Source organism: Coffea arabica, chromosome 4e (assembly GCF_036785885.1).
Source record: "Coffea arabica cultivar ET-39 chromosome 4e, Coffea Arabica ET-39 HiFi, whole genome shotgun sequence".
Lineage (NCBI taxonomy): Eukaryota > Viridiplantae > Streptophyta > Magnoliopsida > Gentianales > Rubiaceae > Coffea > Coffea arabica.
Window position 1 is genome coordinate 48,199,135 of NC_092317.1, and position 15,336 is coordinate 48,214,470.

Genomic DNA, 15,336 nt, shown 5'->3' on the forward strand with positions numbered 1-15,336 from the left:
ATGTATCCCTATTTTATTTTATTTTTTTACTCAATGGATAGAATTATTAGATGTGAAAAAAATAGAATTATTAGATGTGAAAAAAAAATAGTAGAGGGGTAGAGTGGGGAATGAAGGATATATGGGGAAGAAGGGCAGGTAGAGCTAAACCCGGCACAGGTATTGAGGCGGACTTCTTAGCCACAAAGCAGAAGCAGAAACCCCCAAACAAACAAACAAACAAATTTGCTTAAATCACTTCACATGGCATCTGTCTCTTTCCCCAACATCATCCAACGTACCATCCGTACTTCGGCCGTAACACACCACCCCGTTCCGTTCCTAATAAGACATGTTTATGGGGGCTAGCTATTCAACACACATGCAGCCTGAATTGCTCAAGTAGTCCCTAACAAAATTTTCTTATCTCATTTCATTCGCTAATATTCTGAATGAAATTATCTAAGAATCTTTGATAATTTGGAAGTTGTACTGTGGTCATTCTTCGTTACTTCTTAAAGGATGTTTCTTTTTTTTTTTTTTAAAAAAAAAAAGCATGCCCTTTTCATATGCCTACTAATTCAAGGGCAAAACTGAGATTTCAATCGCTAATTTTTTTAAATAGAGGAAAAATGTAATCTCTGTTTCTTTCTGCCTTTATAAATAGATATAAGTTGAACTTGAACATGTTTGCTGTCACGTTTCAGAAATAGTTAGACATTATACCGAGAAAACTATAATGAAAACGCTGAAATATTGAGGATGGTTGTCCTTTTACTTTTAATGTTAAGCATCTAAAAAAAATTTCGCCTTGTTTGGATTGCTTGTTTCCGTCGAAAAATATTATCGTTTTTCGTAATCACATTTCCCTATCACCTTTTTCCCTTACATATATCAAATCGCTACAGTAATTTTTTCATGAAAAATGACGAAAAATGCAATCCAAACACAACAGCATTTTAAAATTATGGGGTTTTGTAGTTGCATAGAGAACTCTCCCTAGTGGATTCTTGTGCAATGAATCTTGCTAGGTGTGTCATTGCGAACATTGGAAATTCAGAATTTATTAGTTGTAAACATCAAGATCATCCAATTATGATCTTGTGACTTTGTGCAAAACTAATAAAAGTGCTCATTTTCTTTTCATGAACTTGATGCAGTCAAAATGTGGTCGAAACAAACTTGGGAGATGGGATACGTAAAACTTTAATAGCCGTAAAACTTTTATTGCTAGATAAGTTACACGGAATTGAAGGGCCAGCAGGTTTTTGGTCGATGCGTGTAACTTTTTAACCTTATGTTTTAGGGAATCTAAGAGAGCATAAGATTGACCTGCCTGAGATACTAATTAAATTGCCGCTTGTAATTGCACAAATGTGTCTCTTCGTTGCTGTAGCTCTACCCAGATTCTTACCATTTATAAAAGTTTACCATTTCCACGTATATATTTAAGGGTTTTTTTAACAGGTGCTCATTGGATACTCGTTAACATATCTGACATTCATCTAACCTATCATATATATACGCATACTAGCAATTATGACCCTCAGTTGCATTTATATAATTTTTCTATTTAATCTTACCTATCTTCTCTTGTATTCATTTACTTTTTTTTTAATTAATCTTACATTTTTAAAAATATTACGTCTGAAATATATTTTAACGGGTGCCTTATGAGAACTCGCTAAACAGACCCTATATTTAATTTAATGATTTACTTTTATTTTTTAGTGGGGGAGGGGTAAGATTTAAAAAATGAAAAGAGAGTAAATGGATTTAAACTCAAGATCTTTAGATTCGGGGGTCTCAATTTTAGCCACTAAATTAATGCCTTTTTGATACTCACGTATACTAGTGCAAGAGAATAATTCATAGTTATTAAACCCAACCCGGAGAGGAACCCGGTGAAAGAGGTAGGTGGACGGGTTACTGGTTCAATTGGTGGGTGAGTGGTCCAACCGGTAGGTCACTACATATATTTAAATATTATGTTTTATAATTTTTTATATGGTTGAAACTATAATAAACTGTGTTATAGTAAATACTCAATTAGTCCAATTTATTATAGAATCATTAATTCTAATAAGAATTAACAAAACCTAAATTTAATTAGTATTCCACCAAACTTCAAGTATAAAATTTTATCGAAGTGTAATTATCTAGTTTATTTACAAATTTTAAGTGCAAAAGGTTATTAAGAATAATATTTGTCTTTAAAATAAATTGTGTAATATGTTATTTTTTAAATCCATTTCATAATTTATAGAATTTAGGGAATAATAAAATTTTATTAAAAAATTCCAAACAAAATAAGAGTAAAACTCTAATATATAATATAGAAGGGCAAACAAGCACCAAATGAGCTGATGGATTAGCGGTAAGCGCGCTTAACCCTTATATTTGGCATCTGAGATTCGGATCAGCACCGCAACATTTGCTAAACATTTTTTACCCAAAATCGGGTTCCTTAGAAAATCGTCCGGTTCAACCGAGTTGGTCGGTTGAACCGTCGATCCCTTGAAAAGTCAACGGTTCTCTTGCACAAACGATTCAATTACAAAACCGGCCTGGTTTCATGGACGATTCGCCGGATTGACCGGTTGAACCGCCAGGTCGGGCCGGATTTAATAACTATGGAATAATTAGAGCCAATTTTAAGAAAGACTGGGGTGGACGGATTTTAACTTTGTCATTACTGATTTGGAAGAATTTTAAGGACCGTGGCCGTTGAACTATCTTTTGCCCTGTGGTTTGTAATCATAACAAAAAATAGGTGTGGACATTGTCAATTTTAATTGAACCTTAGGTTGTATTATGCAAGTGAACTCCTTTTCTTACCGAAAAGCAGAAGAGTTCATGTCGAAATCCTCTAGCTACTAAAGAGTGGTCCAAAAACAAAAACTATGCGCATTGCGACCTTACAGCTTTGATAAGACTTGACCTACTTAAAGGGATGAATCTTGCTGGAGGGATTTGAGAGTCTACCAATTCTAATTTGCTGTGTTTGAGCTATAGTTGATGTGATTCAATTTGGCAGGTCACAACTTAATTGTTATCTAACATTTCGGCAGGCCCAAACAGAACCATATCAATCACGATAGTTTGTTGTTGAACCTGTAATCCTAAACTATCTCCATTCTCCACATATAAGCTTCTGTCATCGTCAGTATCAACTGCACGGTACAATATAGACAATAGCACGACTAATATGGACATTAATATGAAAAATATGGACACTAACACAATAAAATGAAAAAAATAATGAATATTTTTTATATATTAAAATTGGTATCTACATTTAATCTCCTCCATTCAATTTCAAAGCACTTCATCTCCCACCTTCAACTGCACCAGTGACTGCCGGGGATCTCATTCCGAATTCCACTTGGCTTATTTGTTTATCTCATGTGCCATGAATGGATCATCACCTTGTGGTTGCCGTATACGTGCTTTTGTTTGAGTAAAATAATTACTGTTGAAATCAAACCCGTATATTAATCATATTGATGGTAAGTTTGATGAGAGATTTGCATCTTGTGGGGCATATCATATTGCAAGGAAGAGATGTTGATGGTGAGATTGATGGGCGATTCTCATCGTGTGGGGCATTTCTTACTCAAAGTGGGATGACTTGTCTCAACCATCGTTACATTACTTATCATGTGGAATTGGTAGGCCTAAAAGATAGTCAATTTATTTGATCCTCGAATTGAGTTTAGCTTGATAAAAATTTATTCAATCTTAGTTCGTTAATTAGTTAAGTTAAGATTAAACAATGTTTTATGTTTGATAATAGTCAAACTCAATAAAAAGATTGTTTAAATTCGGTTCAACAAATAAACAAGTCAAATTTAAATAAAATTTTAAATTCATTAAAATAGTGAAACAATCTTGAACACTAGGGTGTTCAATTTGATTAGACTTATTTTCCCAATCACGTACAATCGGCTTACATAGTAAGCCCAATATCTCACTAAAATGCTGGTATAAGATTTACAAATATCTCACTAAATTACCCCCAAAAACTATACCCTCGAGTCTAAAGAATGCATTACAAACAACAATTGTGTGTACAAAATATATATATATATATATATATATATATATATATATATATATATATATATGTAGAACAAATCATAGTTTCAAGGATTTCATTCTTTTGAAGGAAAAAAAAAATATTATAGGGATTCCATCTATGGGTGGAAGAGATGAGGAAACCCGCGTGTATTCAATCTTCTAGCTTTTCTTTTTTATTTTTGGAATTTATATCCAAAGTTGTATCATGTATGTGTATTAATTTATTAGACTCCAGGATGTGTTGAAGTGCAGTCAATCTAAATTTTTTAGGGCTAATTTAGTCTTTTACACAGTGTCATGTATGCTCACATGAACAATTTAGAGAGAAATTGGGCTTAATTTTGTATTGATTGTACCTCATCGGAAAGGATCAAATGCCATAGGAGCGAATGGATCCAATTCAAAGGAGGACCTTGAGTTATTTTTAGTGGGAAGGATTTTTATTAGAGTTTTTCTAAAGGGTAATACCATTAATATTTACATAACCTACCATATATATATATATATATATATATATACATACTAACAATTATTATTCTCTCTTTTATTTATATACTTTTCTCATTTAATTTTACATACCCTCATTTATATTTATTTACTTTTTCTAATTAATCTTATATTTGTAAAAATATAACACCTGAAAATATATTTTAACGTATGCCCTAGACAAACCATTTGTATATTAACCTTTTTTCTTATATTGTTAAAAAAAATTGAAAAGCAAATGAACTGTGCAGCTTTTCTATCAAATGCTACCAATCGAATTATTGCAGTTTTTTTAACTGCAGCCTTTTTTGAGTTAACTGTTTTACTTTTGTTTTGGAGGTGACTGCAGCCCTTTTGAAATTTGGATGTCGAAATCTTTTTGACTTTTAATCGACACTTTCGGAAAGATTACGCCTTATGTTTTGTCATGAAGCCAAGTAGCCCAATTTTTTTTTTTTTTGTATTCAGACTGGGTATCTGGGGCTGGGACTGGTAATACCTGACGACTCCAACTAATCTCACTGCGGATCGAGAGAGAGGCTGCCCAGCATCATCCGATCAATGTTTACCCGGGATTCGAACGCTTGCAGAGGCTTTCACCCAATTGGGCTACAACCACCCACTCTAGCCTCAGGGGGCCAAGTAGCCCTATTTGCTATGAAGAAAAAGGATTCAAGGCAATTAGGCAAGGGATGGATTCGACTCGAACAATATTAGTTGTAAATCATAAAACGAAAGTGAATGTCTGGACTCTTTTTTAATTGATCTTTTCGATAAGGTTTGAAGGTTTTTTTTTTTTTTTTTAAGTGTAAGTGAGAGAATTCGAATTCAGAACCTCCTTCATTTGCATTCCCTCTTCCAATCCATCCCTCCCTCGAGTTTGAAGTTAAATGTCTTGTCTTCAACAAATTTAAGAATTTAAATTTTAACTCTTATGGTTGCTATTGTAGAATAACTTCTCCAATCTACTTGTAACAATAACATGATGAACTTTCTTCAAGAAAAAAATTGAAAAGAAAAGGAGGACACCACAACTTCCACGTCATTGAACGATGAAGCATTGAAATAAAGTAGAGAAGAATCTAGATATGTTGCAACCAATCTTGTAACTTGGGTTCACCTACCCTCATCTCCCCTCTCACGCTTTAAATCCCATCTCCAATTTTATTAAATGCACCTTAAATTTGATATATTTGAGTGTATATCACATTGTCACTCATTTTTTGAGCAAGCTTTGCTTAATAAATTCAGTACCACTTAATTGATTCATATGTTCTATTTTTGAATATCAAACACATTTGAATATATTAAGATCTGAATCCATTAAATTGAAGTGATGAATTGGATTATCAAACAAGCTTTTTATGGATATCAAAATTTACCGAGGGTTTTAATGCCCTTGAGAGTAACAATTATAAACTCTGTAATGGGATGAAAGTGAGTTAAAACATTTTGTCGTTGTTGTAATTACAGAAGGCCAGTTTTACAATACTTTACTTTTGTTGGGGACATCACATGAAAAAAATCTAAGTAGCTTGGACAAAGTTAATTTGTCTGTGTTATTGAATGGGTTCTGATCCAATAATATTGGGTAAAAAGATGACAATCCTGCGGCTGGGAGATCTCACATGGCCGGATGACTATGAAATGAATGCCTGCAAAGAGTTCCACATGTCTCTATAGATAATGTCACCAACCCATCTCATGAATGCTCTCTCCAATTTATGATGGTTACTAATTCATTCCATAAAATCTCAGTGAGTGGCCAAAAGCTTGGCCATCCATCTTTACACAAAAGGAAGCAAACAAATCAAGTATCAGGAAGATTTTAGGTACAAGCTTCTGATGGTCTAATTCTGTCTCTCAGAGATCTTGCATCTTCTTATAAAAAGGGAAATATAGGAATTTAATTATCACTTTCAATTGAAGGCATTCCATATGACGAAGATTTCAATTGAAGGCAGAACTAGGGCCTTGTTTGCAGACAAGTTTTTTTGCCAAGTTTGTCTGCTACAAATTTTTTAAAAACTTTAACTATATAGTAACCTCAAAAAACTTCTCAAAAATTTTAAACTATACATTTCAAAATATTCAAAAAAAAAAACCCACTTCAAAATTTTTTTTTAAAAATTTCAACAGTAAGTTACAGTAAAGTTTTAGATAAACATTGAAAAAATTCACTTGCCAAATGGAGCCCTAGATTATTAATTCCTTAATCTGTACAAAAATAGAACTTCTAACCATTTACAGAAGCTGTGCACTAGTATTTTTACGGAAATAATCTAAAATTAGCATATGGTTGATGTGAAGTGGCATATTATTATTTTAAAACCCTATTAAATGCCCGGAAGTCGAGTTCTAATATATTTTACCTTAAGCCTTTTATGATTGGACTAAACGTTTCATCGATGGGTGAAGTTTTAATCTTCTGGGTACCAAACAAAAAACAAAAAAAAAACTGTCACTAGGCACTCGTAAGAAAAATCCAAATAACGACCGCACAATAATTAACTAATGAGCATATTCGAAGTTGTTATAAATCAAAATTTATCTCAGGATTCCCTTTTTTTTTTTTGGTTTTCTTCTTACGCATGGTGATCCAATTGTCAAAGATACTACTATTGTCAGGGGGAATTCTAGAGCTACAAGGAATTACTGGTTCCCATTTTTCCTTTGAGCCACATTCCTGCTGCCTAACAGGATTAGGTTCACAGCTGATAGTGGAAGTGTAGCACAAGATCACGGAAATCCACTAGTGCTACTTTCTTTTTCCTTACCCGACTCAGCTGCTCTTTTTCTGTACCTGTTGGACACCAACTTTTCTGCTGCTAGTGGAAGCTCAATCTGTTGCTACATACATCCTTCTTGAAGGCAAAAGTAGACAGCAACAAACAAAAATTAGTTCGTGGATGCTGATGCAGGGATTCTTGTGTGGCCAAACGCTGTTAGTGGTATTTGACTTGGACTTGTTGGAGCCTTTTTTGCCTAACAGGTTGCCCTTTCTCTCATGCGTGGAGGCAAACTCTGAGATGACTGAACGCAAGAGATTATGAACTAACTAACAACTGTAAAGACCACTCAAACAAATAGGGTGAACAAAAGTTAGGCCAAGGTTAAAGGTTTACGGCACACAAAATATAGTCCAATATCAGCGTTTTCAAAACTTGCTCAGAATTGCCTGGCGCCTTATCTGCTCGGTTGCTTGACATATTTACACGATCGAAGCCAACTCCTTGTAGCCGCCCAAATCATCATTGTGACTTGAATACTTGGGTGGTCACAAGGTTTATGGATATGGATGAAGCTGTAACCAATCCATACAAGAGAGAAATTTGACAATGGTCTTCTTGTCTTTCAAAACTGCTAAAACAAGACTGCTACAAGAAAACCCGGGCACCAAATGAGTTGGTCCTGTTAATGGCCTGACTGCAACAGCTTACAAAAGCCAAATGATGTAAAAACTCATGAGGTTCTTTAAACTTGATATATTTACTCCCCACATCAGGGCATTCCCAGTAATTTAATTCAAAGACATCCAGACTCCAGTCTATCACAGGCCATAGGAGGAGCTCATTGCCACATAATACCAACAGGATTGTTGGGTGGCCTGCAGCTGAAGAAGCTTCAACACAGGACAAATCATCCAACAGAAAATATTGAATCCAGTACAATTGTATCACTGCCGGGAATCATGTTGGCGTGACAATGTCGTACAACCTTATCAGTAAGTCATTTGCTGAAAAGATAAAATCTGTGGAAGTATGTCTTGCACCTTGCATGCTTAAAAAGGATTAGATGATGTTTATACAAATATCATCAATCTTCCAATCAATGTGAAAATTCACAATTGATACAAGAACAATTTATATAAATGTAGCATGTATCGCTTCGTCTAAATATGTTCATAGACCATAAATTTATCTCTCTCTCTCTCTCTCTCTAAGAGCATCTGACCCCCACTTAAAAAACATTAGCAGTCCCATTCTGCTCCAGCCAAAGAACAAAATAATACTGATTATCTAATGACACAACCCAAAAAGGCAGTAACCCTGCCATCCACCCTATAAGGCTTTCTTCCTACTATTCACACACCTCAAGTGAATATTTGTACTCTATGTACATCCCACAACTGTCTTATCTACCTGTGTTAATCTGGTCATCCCTGAAGCTTGCAAGCAAAGGGGTTGTCATGAGCTGGGCCCCAAAACTCTCCTCAATTCAGCTTTCTGTGCATCTGAAAGTCTTGATGGATACTTAACATCAATCTTGATCCTCAGATTTCCCTTCTTCCTAGGATCCTTTGAGATTGGCATCCCTTCATCAGGGATAGTCACCTCATAGCCTGGTTTCACGATCTCAGTTAACGGAATCAAGAGATTCCTACCATCCAGTGTTGTCAATTCCAGATTCTTTCCCGTGAGGGACTCCAGAAGAGTTATCTCCTGATTAACGACTAGATCATTACCATCCCTCACATAAATAGAATGAGGCTTTTCATCAACCACAAAAACAAGATCTGCTGGAATGACACCAGGTTCCTGGTTACCCTTCTCAGGGAAAGTTATTTTTGTTCCCTTCTTCCAACCAGGCTTTATATCAACAGTCAAGATCTCCTCCAGATTTCGAAACTTACTGCAGACAAATTATGTGCATATCAAGATACATAAAAGCAGAACAATGATCATCCAGGAAAGAATTCAACCAATGCGATGTTCAAAATTATGACAAGCTATGACTGGCAAATATTATTCCAACTGCAGACAAAGCTTTCCCCAAAACAATGTGCCTCTGTAGTGCTATGGATTAGGCACATCAAAGGGTAAAGTGGTGTTGATCTGTTTCATCAATAATGGTTTGAGTTCCCGAACAATGAAAATTTAACATACAACGCCACTTTTAACTACATGAAATATATCTAAAAGCATTTGGTGATGAGCATTTTGTGTTTGTTTCTTCAGAACAAAAATAGAAGATGATTTCAATGTTTTTCCATTTTAAGTCACTTACTAGTATGGTAACTGTTATACATGGTCCTAAGAGAAGTGGTCCCTTCAAAATATTTTTATTTTGGTATTCTGTTATATGAAACCATTTCCAGAAATTAATCAACATGCAAGAAGCCAGAGGTAAAGATAGTTGTGCAAGAATAGAGAAGGATTGAGGCGGGGGCATGGCACGTCTGAGAGAAGCACAGTGAGAGGAGGAACAGAGGCAGGGGATACAGTGGCGCATGGAGGTGGTCTGTCGAAAGAGTTCCATGAAGAGCAGGAGCATAGTGGTGCAGGGAGTTGTTGGTTGGGGGGGGGGGTGAGGGGATAGATTGAGCAGGGTAAGAATGGATAGGTGACCAGAACAGCTGGTGAAGTAAGCAAAGACAGGAAGGAAATGAGCTGGAACCTTCTTAGAAGTGGGAAGCGGGAGGGATTCAGTGGGGCAGGGAGCATGATGAGAATGTCTGATCCAGGGGAGAAAGGTGAACCATGAGGGGGTGTCTGAGCAGAGAGATTGATATGGGATGAGCAATTTAGGTGAGAAAGGCGTGAAATAGGAGGTTCCACTATTATCCAGGGTGGTTACGTGAATTTGTTTTTTCTGTTTGGCAGGAGACTGACTATATTTTAACTGAGACTATGGCAGCAACATCTGGCATTGGAAAAAGAACAACAGCATTGGGCAGCTCATGAAAAGGAACACAAATATCACGGAGTACAGAATTACAGCATCATGTAGTTTTCCAAGCAATATTTACAGAACTAAATGTAAGATCTTTAGCCAATTTCATGCTCCAGGGCATCATTCAAGGGAAAGAAAGATGTCTTGCATCCACATGTTTGTTGACACAAGTGATACTCAGTTGATAGCATGACTAGTGTGAGAAGTTACAATGTCTCATTGTCAGTAAGGCAAGCAACTCAACTGACAGTTATTTTCATTTAGAAATTACTTCTTTAGCAACTTACATTACAAAAGAATATATAGCAGTAAAGTGTCATCATTAACGCCTCAGAAAAATGTTGTTTTCCCTTGTATTTGTGTTTTTGGTGGCATTAGTTGATTGGCGCTCCTATTTCTTGTGGTCATCTGGACTTTCAATCTTATCCCATTATAGTTCCATATTTTCAAATGTCGTAGATGTTACAATTAATGTAATTGTGATACTTACAATAAAGCTCATTGTCCACCGCACATTTGTCATCCAATGTACTTACAAACTATACTAGTTCTACTCTTTTTTTACCAACTTGAACTAATGATATGTGGTCTAAAGTCAATACACCGGAATTAATTCCTGCATTAAGTGGTATTTCTACAGACTTTCCAGAAAAAGCTTGGGTGTACGAACTTAAATGTGAACAAGTGCATGATAGTGCAATGGGGTCATGCACATTATATCCTCAGACAGTTTCTCGCTTTTTTATCCCACCAGAAATAAGCTCAGATGGCATTCAAAGAATGCAGTATATCCTTCCGTTTGTAAGGGTTAAACATAGTTTCAGTAGAAATGAAGCTTTTCAAGGTAGATAGATGCCACTGAACTAGCTGCTACCATGTAGAATGAAAAAAATCTAGAAAAAGAAAAGACACCCTAACATCTTTTACATTTGTATCATTATAAATCCTAAGCTCCATCCTCCCACATCACAATTTGGTTATCAACTATCTGAAGCATAACATCTTTAGCAAACCTTCTGTGCTAGACATTTCTTAGACATTCGAAAAGAAAGGTTTCAAGAGTATTATCTTTCTCCTCCTTTGTCAGGGACCTAAGATCACCCTACTAAGTTTGTAATTAAGACATTATTCAGCATCGCAATAGTAACCACATGATCTTTGGTCACTCTTGACCAACTTACAGGAAAATAAACTATGACGAATAAGTAAGAAGATACACCGCAATCATGATTCTTCCTATTCTTCATTTCGTTGTGAAAGACATTTTGTCCCACAAATAAATGTCAAAACCATCCCATAAACCTATTTTAGGTAGATTATGCAAAGAAACTTTTCAGCAAGCTATACGGATGCAAATTTCTATGGAATGCAACCAAAGGAAAAAAAAAAACCCCTTAATTCTGGCCAGCTGCTATACATTTTCTATGGAAGACAAACATTACAAAACCTAAACTTTTTCTCCAATCTCAGTTTGATATCATACTTCATCTTTAAATATTGCATCTGTCAACTATAATTAAAGCAAAAAGCCTGGTGGGGTGGGCAGAGGCTAAAGCAGAAGAGATCTTGGTTGTAAAGACTGTATTCCACATATATTCTTTGGATTTTAAGAATTCAAGCACTTATCAGTTGTCTTTGTTCAGAAGCCAATTAGAGAAGCACTTTCAGAGATCTCCAAAAGCTACAAGTGGTAGATTACTCTATTACCCTTTTTTCATTCTCACTGAATAAAACACAACAAACTGATCTTCAAAAGTCATTATTCTGAACTAGTATAGAAACCTTGTTGGATTTATCAGATTCAATATTGAGATGCTAATAAGGAGAAAAGAGATAGTGGAGACGTTCCAATAAAATGTTTAGCAAATGAAGAAGGATAAAGACCAAGAAAAAAGGGAAGGGGGAAATGATTTACCAGATTAACAAATCAGAAGCACGACAAAAGCTGCTAGATTTTCCAGAAAGAGATTTTTAACAAACATCATGCAATATAACCTCGATGGGGTACTTCAGAAAACAAGTTTGGCCAACAAAGAAGCAAAAGATATTCGCATGAGAAACAGCCATTTACTTAGGGAAAATTGCCGATCTTCTTTAGCGTCTTATCAGTGGATACTCCAATCTGGTTTAGATAAAAAATTAGAAAGGTGAAAAAAAAGCAACTTTGCTAGAATACAGTTCAAGCATTTTCTTTTTCTTCTTCTAGATTTTGAGGTTAGCTATGTGTGAATAAAAGGGAGGGGGGACGCATAGGAGTCCAAAATGGAATGAAAAGAAGCCCATGTAAACAGTGGTTTTCCTCATTCTTCACTTTGAGCTGTTTGATTTCAAGAGATGTGGCAGTGTAGTTCACTAAACTAATTTTTATGGCAATCATTACAGCAGGTACTAAATGGCTGCCCCCATAAATCCAAGCAAACAGCCCGACAATAAATGTCCCTAAGACAGAGCCAATATGTCAACTATACACTAAATGAACAAGAAAGATGGTGGGTTTTATTAACCGGTACAAGGTTTTATTAACCGGTCGGTTTCCTATATAAGAGCGTAAATAATCATGATAGGCTACATTTCTTCAATCTCACGTCCACTACGCACTTCATTCATTTGCATAATATTTAAAGAAGTCCACAACAATTACATATGAAAAGATACTGATCTTGACAAATCTGAAAAGCACTTAGGGTTACACATTTTTTCTAACAATACTCCACCAACTTAAGAACATCTTTAAACAGAGAATTGGTCATAGATATATTCACGGTATTTAACAGTCTACTATAGGATTTAATACGCTCTGCAACTATTTTAGTCATCAAGAATCACTAAAAGAACCAGGAATCCTTAATGCATCAAATATCTCTGCAATTACCCACATGTAGAATGTGGAATAGCATGATTTCATTCATGCATACCTTGAAATTGAAGCTTTTAACCAACCTTCAATCTATAAACTCTTTCCTAATCCAAGTTCACTAAAACTATCACTACAGGTATCACGCCAATATACATTCCTAAGTTAAAACTCTGTCTTTCAATCTTCAAGAAATGACCTTTACTCAGCTTTCCACATACATAAAACACAAAAATGTCAAATGCAAGAAAGTCAGAATCTTTCAATATGCAACTGGACAAAGCAAAACCGAGACACGGTATTGTCTAGAAAATACATAAACTTGAGGTATACGTACCCTGCCCGATCGATTATCCTCCTCGATATCTTCAGCTTTTTGACAGACCCTTTGTACAACTCCTCCAAACTACACATCAAAACAGTCTCCACCGGGGCCTCCTTCCTCATCCCACCACCTCCAGAAGTCCCCACTCCGCCACCAGCATTTCCAGCCCCGCTGCTGCTGCTGCCACCCATTGTAGTACTCCTAAAGAAATACCCATTATTACTAGCATTTTCCCTCCCAGCCCCACCGCTCCTCCCGCTACTACTCCCACCGCCACCGCCACCACCAGCATTCGTCTCATTCCCAAACAGTTCAGCATATATGTCATCAGCATCCCGAGGATTAAACCGGAAAGACGGGTTGGGATGCTGCTGCTGGTTATGGTGGTGGTGGTGGGGCCTATTAGCATAGAGCCCACTGCCACGAGGCGGCGGAGGAACTTGACCGGATTTGAGGGCTTCTTCACCGTAAAGATCATAGATCTGCCGCTTCTGGGGGTCGCTTAAAACATCGTAAGCTTCGGAAATTTGCTTGAATTTGGCCTCGGCTTCTTGCTTGTTGCTGGTAGGGTTCTTGTCGGGATGCCATATCATTGCTAATCGCCTGTACGCTTTCTTCAAATCCTCGTCGCTTGCATTGCGATTTACCTTCAATATATTGTAATAATCCACCCCCATTTCTGGGATTTCTTTCCTTTCTTTTTTTACTGGGATTTTATGAAGCTTTGAAGAAGAAGAAGAAGAAGATGGCGGAGAAAGAGGTGGTGGATTCGGTGGAAAGTGGGGGCTTTGGCGGGGATGCGAAGTATGTCACCGTTTTTTTTGCGGTGGTTTTTACCCTTCAGCAAATTTCAATGGAATGTCTCTCGTCTCTTTAGGTTGGTTTTTAGGGAATTTCTATGCAAACTTTGGTAAGTGTTTGGATTTCTTATTATGTACGCGTAATTGTTTATTTAAGTTTGATTTAACTTCTTAATCAAATTTGAATATTATAACAAAATTTGATTCGTTTTTTTTTTAAACATAAAATTGAAATTTTGAACAGATATTTGTTAAATTGACATCATATATAAAGTATTGAACAAAATTTTATTGAACATTATAGTTTTTTTTTTTGGTTAAAAGTAAGAGATTATAAATCCAACATCTCTTATTTACAATTTTTTCTAACTTATCACCCAATACAATTCTCTCCCGAATGTTATAGACTGATAGTCGTTGAAATTGATAAACTTTATTTTACATATAAATTAATGTTCGGGATTGACAAACAACAAAAAAATTTATTTGGTTAGTGGATCATTAATATATGAGTATCAATGTCATTCTTTTAGAATAAACTAGCGATTATAAATTTTTCTTCATTAGCTAAGATATTTGAGTAATTTTAATAGACTTCTTATGACACCAAATCAAATTAAAAAATTTTGATGGGATTAATTTAGTTTCTCTTTAGAAGTGACTACTTAAATGTCTAGTCATCAATTCTTTATAATTTTGCTTCTCAATCTATTTGGGAGATTTAAGAGGCATTGACTTATTATTAGGCCTGTTTTCTTTTGAAAAAATGATAACAAAGAGATAAGTTACTTAATCAAATTCAAAAAAAAAAATAATATTCAGAAAGTGCAAGGAATCAAGAGTTAAATTATCGCGTTGAAATCTTAATCTTTTCAAAAAAGGGAGAAAAAATTGAGGTCCTATAAAAAAAAGGAGATATAGTGGCAGGTAAAAGAATTAAGCTTTTTTTTGGTTTGTTTTAGTTGGCAAAAGAATTTTTATTTTTTCATCTAAACTATACAAAAAGAAGAGTTTATTTCAGGGTACACAAGACGCTTGAAATAGGGGGTGTACGTATAATTTCTTCAAACCTGAGGGATTTTCCTCAAATTATAATAAATATCAGCAGGACACAATTTAGAAATTTCACTCCTATTCCA

The 15,336-nt window shown here is 35.5% G+C and overlaps 1 protein-coding gene and 1 long non-coding RNA gene across 2 annotated transcripts; one reads left to right on the plus strand and one right to left on the minus strand.

Annotated features, from left to right (window-relative positions):
• Window positions 1-7,547: 7,547 nt before the first annotated feature.
• Window positions 7,548-10,771, plus strand: LOC113741390 (uncharacterized). The gene is made up of 2 exons (XR_003460615.2): window positions 7,548-8,269; window positions 9,644-10,771. It is a non-coding gene; the product is annotated as an uncharacterized lncRNA (long non-coding RNA).
• LOC113741388 (uncharacterized) lies at window positions 8,324-14,294 on the minus strand. The gene is made up of 2 exons (XM_027268906.2): window positions 13,410-14,294; window positions 8,324-9,177 (listed from the first exon to the last, which is right to left on the minus strand). Exons 1-2 carry the CDS (start codon window positions 14,072-14,074, stop codon window positions 8,733-8,735), a joined length of 1,110 nt encoding a protein of 369 aa, XP_027124707.1. The 5' UTR covers window positions 14,075-14,294; the 3' UTR covers window positions 8,324-8,732.
• Between the last annotated feature and the right edge of the window lie 1,042 nt (window positions 14,295-15,336).

Coding starts and splice junctions, on each gene's coding strand:
- LOC113741388 (XM_027268906.2), bottom strand. CDS start 14,074: ATGGGGGTGGATTATTACAATATATTGAAGGTAAATCGCAATGCAAGC. Junction 9,178..13,409: donor AGGATAATCGATCGGGCAGG/GTACGTATACCT, acceptor ATTTGTCTGCAG/TAAGTTTCGAAATCTGGAGG.